The sequence below is a fragment of the Athene cunicularia genome, assembly GCF_003259725.1.
Source record: "Athene cunicularia isolate RWA chromosome 1 unlocalized genomic scaffold, athCun1 chr1_part1, whole genome shotgun sequence".
Lineage (NCBI taxonomy): Eukaryota > Metazoa > Chordata > Aves > Strigiformes > Strigidae > Athene > Athene cunicularia.
The window spans coordinates 20,299,815-20,317,305 of NW_020799091.1; the positions used below are offsets into that span (position 1 = coordinate 20,299,815).

Sequence of the window (17,491 nt, forward strand, 5' to 3'; positions counted from 1 at the left end):
CTCACCTGGAGCAGAAGTTTCAATTTGGTGTCAATCCAAAGGGAACTTAATTCCTACATACCAAAGCCACTCTGCAATGAAAACCAGTGTTTTTAATGGTAAATTTAATATAGGAAATCTTTGAAGATACCGTACTGCTCAAAAAAACTAATCATGACTATAAATGCAAAGCCTGTATGCCAGCTACTGAATCAAGCATCTGGTTATTGCAGGCAGTGAAGTTCAGAACACAGCCAAGCAGCCAGTAGACACCTACTTTTGTGAGTTGAACTGCTCTCTACACTGACTGCATTTGCTAGATCTCACTCAGCTGTAAGAGGAACCTAAAGGCACGTGGAGAACTTAATGTAATTTGTCTTAATCTCACCCTGAACACAAATTAGCTTTTTATACTCATAATACAAGTCTCAAGAATTAGTCTATCCCTCCTCTTCAGAAATATGAGGATACAGTTTTAAGTATCATTGATAACTGTATTGAGTATTCAGAGAAAAAACTAAAATTAGTTTTAGTACTAAATTCCATTTAGCTCTGCAACAACACCTTGTGTTCTTTAAGGTTGTCTCTCCACAATTACTGTGATAAACTTCCCTTGAAAAGTTTGTTGGCACAAGTTCCCTAACTATAAATTAATTAGAACAGCTTACTGCGACCTTCAAAAAAAATAGCCTTTCATATTACCTATAATAAAGCTTACTGTGCTACAGCCACTTAATTGTGGATTTCTCATGACTAATAAATACAGTGTTCTTGCACTTGAAATATCTTTCCAGACTCCTATAGTTAAATTATCTTGAAGAACTGATAAAGCAATGTTTTCTGATGTTCACTAATATGCTATCTCAATGATCAACATAACTTCTCAAGCACAATCTAAAAGCAACTCACTGAAAATAGTCCTGCAAACATTACACCTGTTAAGTGAAGTATGGAGCTGTAAGGTTGTTCAGGTTCCTATGTTCCTTTAAGTGTTCCTCTAGTTTTTTGACACTTAAGCTAACTGTGTTTGGGAAGAAGGGGCTCTACTCAGAAATCAGACTGCATTTTCAGTTTCGCCTGCAGACCTCCCTGGAGGAGGCCACAGAGATCCCAGACCACAGCACAGACAGACCATAGGGCAGACACCAATAAACTTCCTATTTTCTGCACAGGTTTTCAGTTAAGAAAGATGAAGAAAACAAAAATAATGTCTCCAGGAATTCAATGCCAAGTAGCATGAATACATTAGGGATAGATGTAGGCATTCAGAGGACAGCAATGTTAAATTTTCTTTCAGTGACACTTCAAGAAAGCATATTCAAAAAATCCACAGAATTCTTCCTATATTTTAAGGGCAGCAGTATTTATAAAAGTTTATTAAAACTCCTTTGACACCAACTTTTATTGTTTCAAAGGTCTGTTGGGTTTGGTTGGGTGGTTGTTTTTTTGGGGGAAGAAAGGTGTTTGTTTTGTGGCGGTTTTGTTCTGAGTGGTTTTAGGTTTGATTTTTTTAGAATAATTAGGATAGAGTTTGGCAGGGGAGAAAATTGCTTGGCTTTCTAGGAGGAGCTCAGAACTGTATAACTTCAGAAAGCCAAGAAGTTGCATGAACTTATAAATTCTAATGATCCCCTCCACACCTCAGAATCAGCATCAGTCTGAAATATTTGGTAAAGTAAAATGCTAACATACCAGAAACTGAGTGCAAGAAGACATGCATTCCCCAGCATCACAACTGTTTAAGCAACAGAACTGTTCACACGTAAGCGTTCTGATAATCATTACTTGAACTTCAAGTATTTAACTTAAAGACTGTTTAGTCTTACCTATCGTTTTCTTTTTATTCACTGCACTGTCTGCCTTATGCCTTTTCTGCAAAGAAACAAAACATTTAATTACATCTTGTTACACTTAATTACAGGTTCCAAAAACCATTAGAGCTAGAAATATGATGAACTGCAGGATGATACATTGGGTAGTTTTTGCCTTTATATCGTATTTTCGTTTTCTAAAGCCACACAGATCATCTAAATCCAAATGGTTTGTAACAGAATATAATAGAACTTTCAAGTGAGAATCCCCATGTTGATGGGGGTTTGAGCCTGACATCCAACAGCAAAAAGAAAACCTGTCCAAAACCAGGTTATGGAAAAAAAACAAAAGGAACAATGAGAAATGCTGTATTTAAGTGACAGCTGCATTACACATTTTATGTGCTGCTTGTTTCGATTAATTTATAAATTATTTTATTCTTCAGAAGTTTGCAAAGCAGAACGACCTCTATTATAAACCGTATTTAAGCAAGTTAAAGCAGGTTTTCCCCAAAGCAGTTTGCTCTAAGTCTACTTCTCCCCCATTTTTAAAACCAACCTAGAGGGCCACAAATCTGTCAGGACTCTACAGTGTCTTTCCAGTCAGACCTTTTTAATGAAAGCAAGAATAAACAAGTTTGAAGAGGTAGAAATAAGTGTCCTGACTTCTACTGTTTCCTTGTTCGCCATCTATAATGAAAGCACTTAATTTATCTCAATGTGCTACAGAAATTCTAGTCAAGTTTAGAGCTTTGAAAGTCAAAGAGTATTTGCTGCTCTTCAGCAACAACCCAAGAGATTTCAGAAATGCATAGCTTCATGGCATGCTGTGGTTTTATAGGAACACATTGTCTTTAGCACAGCCTTCTCCATAATCATACTCACATAGTCTTCTATGATTTCTTTGATGCCAGCAACTGTTAAAATAAATAGCAATGGCACCAAGGTGGTATATCTTCCTGTTGGAGAGACATCTGGAATTTGCTGTGAACAGAGGGAGAAGAGATACTCATTGTATGTATGTATTTAAAATTAGTTTGTAGCAAACTTAGAACTTTATGTAAAGCTTTCTGATTTGTGCCTCACTGACATCCAATTTCAGTAGGAAAACTAGACTAAGCTCTCAGTAGGTTTGAAGAAACTACAAACAAAGTTAGAAGACGAAGTTGTTGTACCTGCCTTCCATGCTATTTCGCCTCTCTTCCTAAAAGGAACATTCAGATGATGTAATTCACCTGGAGGCAGCAATAATCTGGACTATCTAGACAGCAGTTTCACAAAAATTCACACATGCTTTTCTCAGTATGGGTAATAACTCCATGTTTTACAATATTACTTCCTGGTTTTACTTACGAAGAATAAAAGTAACTTGATTTTTAAAACTACATTGAAAAAAGTCTAATTTCCATTATGAAGTACATGCCTCATTAATATTACTATGAAAATATGTCTAAGAAATTTTTCACAGTTAAGCACCACAACTGAAACAACTTTCACTGCAGTACAATTTCATTTTATAATCAAAATAAACCAGTAAAACAATACCTGCAGTAAGGCAATGAAGAGGAAGAATGCATTTGCAGCTTTTCTTATCTGCTCATACAGGAATCGAGGTAGAAATGTCACCACACTGTACTTAGCTGTGCTGCAGATTAGAAGATTTTTGTTTTAGTATTTCATTGGAATATCACACACAGATTATGACCAAAAAGTTTCAGGTAGGCTTTTAGAAGCCAAAGATCACACAGTTAAAATATACCAAGAACATGGAGGAAGTTGCCTGTGTTATAAGGAAGAGCTGTACTTAAGAGATATGACACAGATCTGGAAGGCTGACAGTCCCACTTTAATCAGTAGTGCATTTATTATTAGATGAACTATCAGATAATTTACTATCCACACTCAAAGTTCAGCACTATGAATAGGAAGTCTTTCACTTCAGTTCCTAACACATGATCAAGTGCTTACTCCTCATTAAAACATGGAATTTCAGTGTTGGGGGAAGCAGAGCTAAATATGGGAGAAATCAGTTTTTAAAAAAGCCTTATTTCCCAGTTCAGAACCACTCTACATTCAATGATGAATAATCCTCCAGAAAAATACACACTTTTTCAGATTAATCTCTTCTGACTACTTTTCCTGGGCAGTTATCTTAATATTTCTTCTACCTTAAAACAAAAGTATACCGCACTAGCTAGTTTCAATAATCTGCATAATGTCTGGTCTTCCTCACATCAAACCCACGATGGCCATCAATAAAACTTCAGGGGAAGAAAGTGTCCAAGATGACTTAACCATTCAATTTTTAAAATTAGTTGAATTAGACCCCCACGCTGTCAAGTTACCAAAACCAACCTAAAAAGAGATTTAAGAATATTGATCTTGCAAAGTTCTTGCTTTCTGAACACATTAGTTACAACCCAGTCACCTACATGCCTTCCTGAGACAGTGCAAGGAATCTCAGAGATGAGAAACCAGGCCTGTGAGAAACTAAGAAAAACAGCCTGAGAAAGCAAAAGTTGAGGCTGATCAGAAGAAATGCCTCAAACACTCACAAGACAAAACTATGAGTCGCAGGGTGGATGGTGTGGAGGTCAAAGCTGATAAGGCTGCCCAAATAACACAAGATGCAGCTGGAGAAGGGAGCTATGTGGAGACAGGACAGCTCTGCTCTGGTGCCCCTGGACAAATTTCAAGGGCCACCTGTCCAGTCCACAAATTTCACATTAATGTTAACACCCCCCAATATGCTAATGAGGGCTAACAAGATCATGCTAATTACATCATCCCATGAAACACCTTACCCCTCCCCGTACATGGGATACATAGGTATGTGGGTCAACCTAGGGAACGGACCCAAGGAAAGTGGGTATAAATCAAGGGGGGAAAGAAGACAGATGCAAGTGAAAAAGATGTCTGGAACCCCCGCTGGCAGGATCAGCACAGGAATCCAGACCAGTGATCTGTATTCCCCATTCCCTCTATCTCCCTCTTTTTCCTTTCCCATTAAGAAATGCAAGGCATGTTGTATTGCTTGCCACACTTTGCTATATACTTTGCCAATTATCGTGTGTTCAATTAGTATATTGTAGGTAATTAATAAATGCTTGGACTTGAAGACTTGTTGTCCGCTTCGCTGGGGATGTGTGAATCTGAGTCACTTGTCCCCCTCATCTGAGCAGGACATGACAATCTCATCATGCTGCAGAACTTGTCTGAGCTGTATGAGTGACTGAGTCTATCCAGTAGTATGCACTGTTCCATTATATGAAGAAAAAATATTTTTAGAACAGAAAAAGCAACTCCACTGTACCTTCCCCCATTGAATTAGCACAGCACCTTCCCTGACTTAACTACCAGGCATCAGCATGAGTTGGAGTTTAAAGAACTGAGTGACTGCAGCTGTAGTTCAGGTGTCTTCCACCAGACACTGAATCTAAGTTCTGCAAGAGCCAGACAGAGTTTTAGTTGCTTGGAGTTTTTGGGTTGGGGTTTTTGTTTGTTATTTTTTTTTAAAGAAAAGGCAAACAAGTCTTACATTTCCAAGGAACAGAGAACCCTAAGATACTCCTTTCAAGAAAACAGAAAAATTGTTTCCTGAAGCACTAATAACACTGAACACAGGTAAGAAGTTGTTTTACTGAGGTTTCCCAGGAGTGTCAAGAGCACCTTTCCATTAAGTCTGGTCCTCTACTGTGAGATGCTTTTCTGGTTCTCTCCCACCAATAAGTCTTCCAGATCAACTGAAACCCATGGCATTACTATATACAAATCATAAAGGCCTGGTATAATCAGATACTTTATCTACATGATCTGCTTTTCACAACTGACTGCTATAGATAAAACTCATACAACAACCTTAATCCAAAAGCAGTTATGTTCAGTAGGGTCCTCATATTTGTACATACAAGGTGAGATAACTGCATTCTCCAAGACCGCTTATTTGCTTTAACCATTTTCTTTCCTGTCTCACCTTCCCCATCCCCAACTCAAGCAATCTAATGAGATACTACTGCATCTTACAGAAACAAATGTAAGAAGAACCAATATGCACAATGTTTTACACAAAGCTCTATTTTGTACACTAGAGCAGAATCAGTGGTGCAAGTTAAACAAAATGATCAATTACAAACCAATGAAGAACTCCTCTTACCACCTGGTTTCCTCTTCAAGAAACTAAAACCCCCCAATATTTGAAGCAAATCAGTTACTTTAACTGGATCTCTAAAAAAGGCAACATGACAATTTCTAGCACTACAGCCTAAAGACTTTTTATTGCTACTAATGCTCAGTAGAAACATGTATTGAAATAGTGTGATACTTCACAGAAATTTCAGGTGGTCAGACTTCAACATAGATTATGCCAACTAGGTGAAAATTTGCATCCATGTTTAAATAACATAGTGCAGTTACTGTATAAATGAACTTACTTCCTTGAAATGCTACTAGTTTTTTCCTACTAGAAGTAATTTTTGTTTTAAGCCACATTTGCTTGGTCTCATGGAGTAATAACCTTCTTTCAATATAGAACATAATTAAACACACATCTCAGAGGTACCTTGTGACTTTAAAGAAAGGGTTAACAGTTTATACATACACATCGACTCCTCAAGAAGTACTAGCTAGAACTCAAGCACTGGCAAATCTTATATCAAAACAGTATCCCCCTGGATACCACATAGCTATAACTATATTAAAGAAAGAATTTGTCTGACAGCAATCAAGCTGAAACATTTCTTAGCATTCTACCATTTACCAACTTTACAGCTAACTGGTCCAAACAGTCTTAATCTAATGATTGTGTTAATGCCAACACAATAAGGCTCTTTTGAATGAGCTTTATACATACTAAATCAGTCTGTGTATTTAGTTGCTTAAGTAACAGATGCCTACAGAAAATAGATACAGTTCTACTTAGAGTTCTAATTAGAGAGGGATAGAAGTTACCATGCAGACCAGGAACAGTTAATCATGTGTATGTATAAAGAGCAGGTACGTTATTACTCAAAAAGAAAGCTCCTTATGAAAAAGCTAGCTAATGCTCTAAATTGGGCAGGAATATTTGATAAATTTGGCTCTGAAGAACTGCTCTCTAAAGAACAAATACAAATAGTTTTGTACTCCCTCCTAACAGATAGATGCATTGTGTATGACTTCAGAATAACCAAAGCTCAGAAAAGTTCAAATCTACAGGTGAACAGGTAGAAAATTCAGGCAGCTCACTCATAGCACAGTTTTGCTCACCAAAAGATAAATATCTGCAAAGATTAGTCCTCCGACCAGCTCCAGAAACATCCTACCTTCCAAGAAGTGCCTGGCACCCAACTCCAAGCACATCAGGTCTGCAGCTCACAGATCCGATTGTGGCAGCAGGAAGAGAGGAGCACACACAGGAAACCAAACAAACAGTTTTTTTACTAAAGTAACTGTTGTTAACTACACAAATCTTAGCTACAGAAGTTTGATGTTTAAACAGGTATGCAAACTTTATAAGAGATGTCTCCTCTGTATCTGCAACTGAATTCATGCAAGTCATGTTTCATGTTAAACCACTGTGCAAGTCCGGAAGAACACTACCCAACCCTGTTAAATGAGTCTGGATACACATCAGTACAGTTTAAAAAGAGCCTGGCCCCACTGCTTCTAGGGAAATGCAAAGTTTTTTCCTGAAAGCAATCACAGTATCATTTGAAAAAAGTTAGCGTCATTCACATACCTTAACTCACTACCATGCTAATAAACTACTAAGGATTAGCTAGTTATTTTGGTAACACTCAAATGAATAGTAGCAAATAGTGCACCAAAAAACTCAGCAGTAGTTTTCCAGTATAATTCCTTTATTTACTAACATGGAATTTTTGCACAACAACTCCCATAGTTGCCATTTTCCCTGTTCACCAAAACCATAAAGTCCAATTTCACTCTACTGCATCATCCCTAAAGAGACAAGGGCTGCCAGTAATTGAGGCAGAGAGATTACTTGCTTGAGAAGTGTATGTGTGCTGGCAACATGCAGCTGAATACAGCTCTATGTTTTCTCAGACAGCCATCTACAGCACTTCCAACCCTTCCTTGAGATTTTAGATTGACAGCTCTGAGATGAACTTCCTTCAGGCTAATCACAATAAAGAAAACATAACCTCCTTGAGGTCTCATTTCCAGGGGTTTTAAGTACAACAAACCATCCTTTCCTAGACAGCATTCACCCACAGCTATCCATTCCACAGTTCACGTACTTTAAATACTCTCAAATCCAATAGCTGAAGAATGAATATTACTTGACTTGAATGCTTTTATCACACATCAATTCACAAGAACAATTATTAAGTAAGCTAGGCACAGACATGTGAACCACAGCAGAGGGGCTAGGCAATTAAAGTGAATGTTAAGAACTAACTCTTCTCTCAAACAGGCTTTGTTTCAATTAACATGTTCAAAAGATCAGATGCCCTGTAACAGAAAAAAGAAAAAAAATAATAAACCAAGATAGATCATCTTGAATTAAGGGCTCAAATACTGTCTCCAGAGGAACAGTGTGCGTGTACTAAGGTCCAGCAGGCACATGACACTTCATGGCAAGACTGGCATCAGCTTCAGAGGTTCTGCTGCAGCTCTCAAGTACAGAAGCAGTATGAATACAAGCTACCTCCAAGACAATCACTGCTGTGGAAAGGACAGCAGCAAGCTTTACATGAGCAAAGTATTACACTGGGTACAGAGGAAGCTCATTCATAGGAATACCTCAACATTACTGCCATGCAGAATACTTGGATTTTTAACAACCTAGCCAGTGTCACAAAGTTTTTAGCAGTTGCATGTTTACTGTAGATCATCTACCTCCTTGAACATATGAAATATGGTGTATTTTGAACATGAAACTTGTGAAGTAAAAAAAATAATCAACTGTTTACAAATTTCCGCAATAACACATCACAAAGGCTTATGAGAATAAATCACTTGTATGCCTATGCAGTGATTACTGGTTGACTGGAAATGAAGTCCTAAACAACCAGTGTTTGTTTATTGTAGCAGGCAACAACTTCTGCCTGAACCAATGCAGCCCCCAATTTAATTGAAGAGCCTTGCTCTCCCAGAGGGATCCTCGAGACTACAGTTGTTGCAGAGGAAGACTCCAACCAGTAAGTTTTTCACCACTCTTGAATATGGCCTATACACTTCTGTCAACTAAGAAAAGGGTATGTGGTGCTCAAATACTCGAGAGTTTGAGACTGACTGAGCTCAGGTCAGAATACAAGAATATAGAAAGAGCAAGACTTGCTCCTGCACAGTAAGAAGTGCAAGACTGGAATCCTACAAGATATTATTGCTTAAAGTTTGCCAGAGTAAGGCAAATAACCAAGAGCCACCACATTATAATGTGTTGCCCAGCTCTGGAGCAGCTACTGTCCATAGTCCAAGTGCATGTTTTGTTTATTATTTCCTGCACTTCCCTACAGTTTCTCTATAATTGCAATGACATCTCACACATAGAAGTTCATATGTTCTCAGAAGATAAAACAGGCCATAACTTTAAAGGACATTCTTCTGTCTAGCTACTGAAACATCAAACCCTGAAACATTTCCCAGAGCTGCTGCAATACTGCAGAAGAGAAATCTGTTGTCCTAAGTTATCCACACAGACAATGAAACCGATAGGGAGCATTCAAGTGTATTAGAATTAATCAATTTTAAATTCAGCAGAAAACACTTCTAGCAGCTTCAAGATGCAGTGCCAAGTAACCTGTGAAAACTCTTACCAGGCAGACAGTTTTCATCTCTAGGACCTCACCACTTCCCCACATGTTTCTTAGTGAAAGTATTCCTTCATTTACACAATGGGTTCTCACCAGAAGCAACTAAAGACACCACTGCATGCTAGGAAGATTTGTTCTTCAACTCCTTTTTAAGAGGACTAATTGATGACATCTTAGAATCTCCAAGATATCTTTTCTCAAAACTTATGATTTGGGGAGAAAAAGATTGTTGCATACAGGTTTAATGGACTTGGGACATATCAAGTCAGCCCACCAATTCTTCTGCAGGTCAAGTTCCACCATAGCTTTTTTGTGGGCCAGAATGGTTTGGGTCTGCTGCAGTAAGACAATGAAGCTCTTTCGAAGAACAGCTTACTTCAAATAAAATTTAAAACCTCATACATATCCAAATTGAAAAGAAAAGCAGTAGACAGCTAAACCATTGAGGTTTAGGAGTGTTGCACACAAGGGGAAATCTACATTAGCACAGACATCTCAAAGATGATGTTCATTACCATATAACGTAATATTAATGTTGTGTCCTACACCAAACCCTAATAAAATGGCAGGGTGGTAAGTGCAATATTCTTTGATTACTGTTACTCCTACCGGCAAGTAACATTATCTATCTTAATGCAGAAGTTCCTTTTCAGAAGCAAGATGTTTAGGCTGACAAACCCAGCTTAGTTGAGCTATCTGCACTTCCTCAGAAGCTGCTTCAGCAACAAGGTTATCTGCAAGCGCTTCATTTTGGTTATCTTTGTATAGACTATTGTTAAGACAATACTAAATGAAAATTCATTATGAACTGTCATGCACTGAAGCATGACAGTCTCGTTGCTCTCTAGTTCAGTAACACCAACATCTAACCATGTAATGATTTTTCCAAATTTCTAACCTTCAGCATCTTGTGCCAAGTTGTCCCAGTATCAGCAGGACTTCTGCCATATACAGCCAGTGAAAGGCTGCAAGTACTAACGTAACTGATGTTGCCAAAGCCAGTATTACTTCCACTAGAAAGGCCTCCTACAGTAGTGCTTCATGGCAGTCTTAATACAGAGCAGGCATTAGCAGAACTGCTTACGCTCAGTTTAACCTAAAAACAAGACCTCGTGGTCACATTTAATAGAACTGATAGCATTTTTGCTTCCAAATCCTGTACCCTGGAGGCTTTTCCTAAAGCATGCAAACAGAAAGGCCTTTCCATTTGTTCTCCATTCATGCAATCCCTACAGAAAGGGGAACAGACTCCTGGCTATTTTTCAGTAATGAATACATTAGACAAAAACTGTTTAGACACAGCACTAAAAGCTCTGTAGGCATGATAATGTTTCAGCATGGTCTGATATTGTCAGGTCATCACTACAGAAATATGCCCTCGCTTTTTAGTAGCCCTGCTGGCAAGTACAACTCAATAAAATAGAGCTGACTAGAACAGTTAACCCAGAAATACCACTGTCTAATAAAGGAAGTTTAGTACCACATTTAGTTACTATGCAAACCCAAAACAGGCTTCACAGTATACACACAGCATTGATATGAAGGTGACTGAAGGAAAAAAAAAGGATAGCAAAACAAGGCACACACATTAGCTGGCTGCCTAAAAGCCAGAGTGCTAACTTCAGTTTGAAAACCATTATTTAATTCCAACTGTCACTACAAACTTAAGCAGCTATTGTTCTAGTGACAAGCAGGGGGATGGTAGAAGAAACTAATACTTACATTTCTCTCAAAACTGAACAAATATCTTCAGTCCACAGAAACAATATGGGAAGCAGTTATTACAGTTCTTGAGCTCAACTGAAATTAAGATAATTTCTTACTCTTCTACCCTTTTCTACAGACCACTAGCAGTCAGACAGTGAGGTCTGTAGCACTGAGCAGTAGGTTATACATGCAACTCTAAACAACAAGAGGCTTTAGAAAGTGTGATTTACTGTACAGGCCACCTCTAAGTCCTGAAAGGCACCTACTCTGACCCCACCTTCACTCAAACTACACGAAGAATCACCAAAAATATTTAGTCTCTTCCTGTTCACATATTCATCTGGGCAGAGATAACCAACGGTGGAAGAATAAGCAGAAATGCAGAGTCACAAGGAAATATCCACTACTAAATGTGTACCAGTATTTATTCAACAAATACGTGGGAAAGCAGCTTTGCTCACGTGAAGTCAGACTGCATTTAAGCTTTGGCTCCCGTGTCTGAAAGTCATTTAAATATAAAAAGAGGAAAAAGTCCCAGTTTAGTTCTCCTGCTGATATATTAAATCCATCATGATGCCAAAAAAAACCAACCCCAACAGTTTCAGGATGCCAGAGAGCTCAGCATGCAGCAGGTGGAAAGACCAGAATTCACATCATCTTTGACCTAGATGTTTCATCTAGGCGAAATTTAACAGTTTAACTGTCCAGGGGCTCTGGCCCTAGGAGTAGCCCACTAAGACCAAAGATGCAGCAACTACATTGCTACTACATTGGCACAATCTGGAAACACAACACAACCAAGCATATAATACCAGTTACCTTTAATGAGTTTTAATGGCTAAAAGAATCCTCCTATAACTGTACTCAAGTCTTCTCCACTGGGATAGATAACAGTATCAACAGCTGCACTGCAGGAAAACTAAGTTTTTGCTTATTTAAAAGAAATAGATAACATTGAGTATTGCTTTTCAGTCAATAACAGTATCTACCTAGAACTGAAGAGAGAGGATTAGTTTGACATGATTAGACTTGTACCAGTCACAATATAGCAATACATCCCTTCTTTGCAGAAAAGCATTTCAGAATTCTTTAGTCAGGCAAGCAATCTGTTCACATGACAACGGAAAAGATTCCAAAGGTAACACAAACACTAGTACAAATGGCCACAGCATCTGAACCCTACCAAGAATAAATTGAACACCAGCAGGGACAGTTTTACCTAAAGAGCAAAGGTGCATTTTATTGCAAGAGGAATGCTGATCTACAGTGTTAAGTGCAGATACATTCACTTGCACGTAGCAGACTACCACTGACATTTTCAACTACAGATCATAGTGAACACTACTTGCGATATTCATGTTACAAGGGTCAATACTAATTGGCTAGTGATACCAGCAACTCCTGTTTCAGCAGCAGGGACTCATTATGCACCACTGAGAACCTCCACACACATTCAAAAAGCATTGACACCTCTAAATTACAAGTGGCTTCTACAGTACCTATTTGCAAGTCAAGAAAGCAATACACTTCATTTAATGCAACATACAGCCTAACTTAAAGAAAAATTCAGACTATGCCTACAATTTTGTCACCAGCAAGCATCCTGCAGTCACCAGTGGGACAGTCTTGACCTATAGGTAAGACAAGTCTCTGGACTGAGGATTTTTTGGATATCAGAATGCATCTTTCAAGACCTCCCCAAGAGATCAAGCCACCAAATTCTGTTCTGATGAGAAGCTTTCAAGAAGAACATTAAAGGCACACAGGTAAAATTCTGTCCTTCCTGACTTCTGCTCTGCCCTCACCTCCCACTCAAGCCACATACCAAGGCTGAACTTGGAGTCCTGATTCACACATCAGACTTACACCAGGATGCACTACCAGGCCTTGAATATAAGATTATTTTATAGAGCAACAGTTACAACAGCAACTGCAATGTACTTAGAAAATTTGGACACAGTTATAAGTGTCCTTAAAGTTATTTCAGCACCTTTGTGCCTCCCAGATCAAGAAGTCAGAAATTCCAACTACTTTTGCATCATTAACACATGCAACAAATAAGGGACTCAAATGACTTAACTGGTGGTTGAACTGGATGAAAGTTTCAGTACAGTACTGTTATACATTCAGTATAAGTCACTGATAGATTCCTGTATTATTAAGAAATATCAATGAATTGTATTTACATGAAAGCCAGATCTGTAGAACATTCTTACTTTAAGCAAAATAAACCAGTCTTCACTGAGTATATAGTTGGAAGGGTATTCATGCCATTAGTTTGGTGAGCTCGGAAGTATTGACACCAGTATTCAAACCCCTATCATCACACCCCATTTGTATCCCTGTGTTTTTACAGAGCAATAGGTAAGTTTGTTTTCACACTATGAAATAAAGACTGAGTCACCTCCACCACCATTCAGATAATCACATAAGTCACACCTAGTAATAAACAGCTGTGGTTTCAACAATTAGGCAAACTCAGGTAGCAAAAAACCCCACCCTTTCAAACCACCAGACAAGCTAGCACTTCTGCTAAACAGTTACTTTCACACTGCTGATCCACTATAAAAGTGTACAAACTACATATCGCTCACACTAACAGTAATAAGAGTTAGGGGTTAGAAACATTAATGATCCACTATCATTGTGTTTCACACACCTGAATTAGAAATACAAGCCAGTATTTTGAAGAAGTGCAAAGAAAACCTTTTCCCATAGCACACTGGAAGGAAACAGAAAACAATGCTGGCTGGGTCTCTGTAGAAGCCTGACTACTACCTCGCACTGTCTGTAACCAGTAATGTCATGGGTTTATGACAGCTGTTAGCAGACTTCAATCCCTAAATGTAGAATACCTGAGAATAGATTATAATTACTGCCTTTAAGTAGCATAGAACTGTGTACAGAGCGACTGGAAGTTCTCAGAACATAAATGTTTCATTTCTTACTGAACTAGATGTACAGAAATGCTTCTATTAAACAGACACATTAAGTTATGTATATTGAACAAGTCAAAACCAGTACTAGTTAGCTTGTATAAAAGCAAACACTCAGTACCACAACTGCAGCTGTGTTGCGCAAAGTAATTCAATTTGTGCCATTTTTCTACATATTTCAAAGCCTCTAAAATGCTAAAACTGAAAATGGAACATCATTTACCTGTTATTAAAAAGGTCCAAGAGTTACATGTACACAAAGTTTTCCTAACTGAACACTGTAGAAAAAAAACAAATTCTAGTGCAAGTAGAAAAGGTATGTTCCTATGAAAGAATCACTGCTGCTGCAGTGTAATACAGAATGACAACGGCTATAGTTACACACACATATAAAGGACCAAGATAAATCTAGCCTACAAAGTTTTACAGCACTAGGTTTTGAAATAGTTTGTTACAATATCTGAAGAGCATTTTTAAAAAAAAAAAAAAAAAAGTAGCCACTGCTCTCCAAGTTCCTCTAGTTTCACTTATTTACACCAGAAAGCCTGGGGAACGCAGAAACAGTTATTTCTTCTACATATTCACGATTTAAGACTTTTGGAAGTGTTAGTGCCATCTTGCCGTCCACTTAGCTATTGCAATAGCACTATATGCTATTTAAAAGTGGTATAAAGGAATTATTAGTTTTGCTTAACTTGCGTGAAGTTGAAAAGCATTTGTACTTATCCCTTTTTCCCTTTTGCTCCCACAATCATAGTAACTCACTTTTAGCAGTGCCTCTCTCCCAAAGAGGTTCAAAAGCTCAATATGCTTATTTTGAAGAAAAAGACATACTACTGACCTACCTTCCTCCCCTCTCTGTACCTCCATTTCTTACTGCACGTTGCTTAGTTTTGAGCAAGCTATTCCACATTACCCATTAATTTGGAAAAATTCCTATTAACATCCACAAATCGTCACTGTTCAGAGAACCCTTGATGACTACCAAAAAGATGAGAGTCAGAAGTCACATGATTTACAAACATCTCTTCAGTTTAGTTCTCCATAAGCCCTTAGGAACAAGTGTTTATCTGCTTACACAGTGCCTTGGGCTGTGGTACACTGATGCTTCCTATGGAGACAATACATCTTCAAATCCAATGGCATGGAGAAATCCAGAAGCTGAACATAGTAAGAAAGTCCAAGTGCAATACAGAACTGCAGTTCCTCCAGAGAAATTCCAACACACCTAAGTCAGTAAAGAAACCACCACTCATACTCCATACAAGGCACCCGTACTCAGGTGTTACAAGCTTAAGTTGCCTTTGCCTTCATTCTCACAGGGCAAGAGAAGAAAGCTAATCCAATGGATGAAGAGAACACAGCCAAAGCCTGTCAACCCTTTCAAGTCAGAGAGATCAAAGCTTTCTTATTAAGCAGCAGCAAGTTTTTATAATGTCAGCTTAATTTCCAAGTGACACTAAGGAGCTAAGATCCTTAATCGGGTAATGCAAACATCTCTACTGTCCCACTAACACTACCTGCATTTTGTTCTATCCCTCACATACCAATATTCCCCTTATGACTCAAGCTACCCTTGTCAGGATGCAAAGCTTCAAAAAGCTACTGAAAAACCTTTAGAGCTACCAGAGGATGGCTTCCAGACAGCAAGTTGGACACAACATCTCTCAAGTGTTGGTAATAGGATTATCAGGACCAAGATCTTGGTAGCAGAGTCATACACTACTTTTTCACATGATTAATCCCAATCAGAATGGAATCCCTTCAGGAATACCTCAACTACACATTCTGATAACCCTCTATCCCTGCTTCTGCTCTTCCTGCTTTACAGGAAGACAAGTAGTCCATCCACAGAAAACAGTTCAACTCAGCTTACAATCAATCAAGGAGAAAAAAAAAGTGAGAAAACTCACAATGTTACTGCCTCTGTAGAAAGACCAAGATAGTAAGAAAATCTGTCATTTTCTCTTCTCCTAAACCACATACTTTATCAGACAAGGATATAGCAAATTGGAAGTTGAGGAGAAAATCCTGTATGATTTGCTGCACTACCTGGAACATCAGCATCCTTCCAGCAGATATTCTCAGTATTCCCTTTAGTAACACACACAATAAACCAGCTTGTGGAAAACATCATTTCAGCAGGATATAAAATTCCCCTCTCTTCACAAAGGCACTCATTGTGTAAACCGTTCTTTGAACAATAACCTAACATCTGCATTAACAGAAGCCTGCTAAATAACACTCCTCCCTCAGTCATGACAGGAGCCATCTGTTCACCTAACTAACCCCAGGCAAGTGTGGCAAGCACCACCACAACTTGCTTAGGTTAATACCTCCTCACACTCCATGTTTCAGTGCACATTATTTGTGTTTCCAAACTGCAGTATCACCACCTTAATCATACCAATAGCAATCTTAAACACACACACCCCCCAAAATGAAAGGCTTCAAATGCCAAAGAAAACTCCCTCTGGCCTACGATTAAAGAACAGAAGTGCACCATAGCCTTATACACATGAGGATGTGTGTGAAGCCCATATTTATTCTTGTCCTGATAAGACTTACTTTTTCATTTCTTCCTTTGTATTCTACACTTCTTTCAATACTTAGTCTAGTTATAACCAGATGCTACTTTTTAAGAGGACACTTCATGGAGTTAACAGTGGATTCTACCCCAATCTCACACTGAATTTTCATGGGTTACCCTTGTGTCTAGAAGTACTAGATTAGGTCTCATTTTCCAAAACTCAGCAGACCTACTGAGTGAAGACTTTTTCATGAATCTTATCCATGCAGCTCTACAAGCTTCCAGCTCTTGATACAAAAACCTCACTCCTTGCTGCTGCTGGATCCTTCCTCCCTGCCTCTCCTCCCCCGGGGACTGTCTGGCCAGATCCCGGTGTCCACTGCAGCCCGCAACACCGGCTGCCTCGGCAGAGACACAGTTGTGCTGAAACCAGGTCTGGGCAGGGACAGGAGGCAGGGAGAGGGGACCAGAGCCCTCCCTGCCCACAGCTGAGGGGTGCGCAGGCTGCCGCCTGGGAGGGGAGAACCGGGGATTGCTCCATACCTGACCCAGTTGTCGCGGAACTTGCTCTGCTGGGGTTGGTTCAAGTAAATCGTGCGGGCTGGTGCCTCGTCCAGATCCGCCGAGGACGTGGCTCCGGACATCTCATCATCCGCCTTCTTATAGCCGGAGGAGGAACAGACAGGTCCTGCAGGGAGAGCGCAGAGGGTAAGCGGTCAGCGACGGGCCGGGCCAGCGGCTCCCGGGGCCGCGGCAGCTCCCGGCGGGGCCTCG

The 17,491-nt window shown here is 39.1% G+C and overlaps 1 protein-coding gene across 3 annotated transcripts in view; it reads right to left on the bottom strand.

Moving 5' to 3' along the window:
- Window positions 1-17,491, bottom strand: part of ATP8A2 (ATPase phospholipid transporting 8A2) — a 311,681-nt gene that overhangs the window by 281,156 nt on the left and 13,034 nt on the right. For all 3 annotated transcript variants that reach the window (XR_003398887.1, XM_026853409.1, XM_026853419.1), the window contains exons 2-5: window positions 17,261-17,405; window positions 3,336-3,435; window positions 2,676-2,774; window positions 1,806-1,851 (exon numbers count right to left, since the gene is read on the bottom strand). Coding sequence is in view for 2 of the 3 variants with exons in the window: in XM_026853409.1 (XP_026709210.1) it covers window positions 1,806-1,851; window positions 2,676-2,774; window positions 3,336-3,435; window positions 17,261-17,405 (390 nt within the window). In the remaining variant the exon portion in view is untranslated. The remainder of the gene's footprint in view (window positions 1-1,805; window positions 1,852-2,675; window positions 2,775-3,335; window positions 3,436-17,260; window positions 17,406-17,491) is intronic.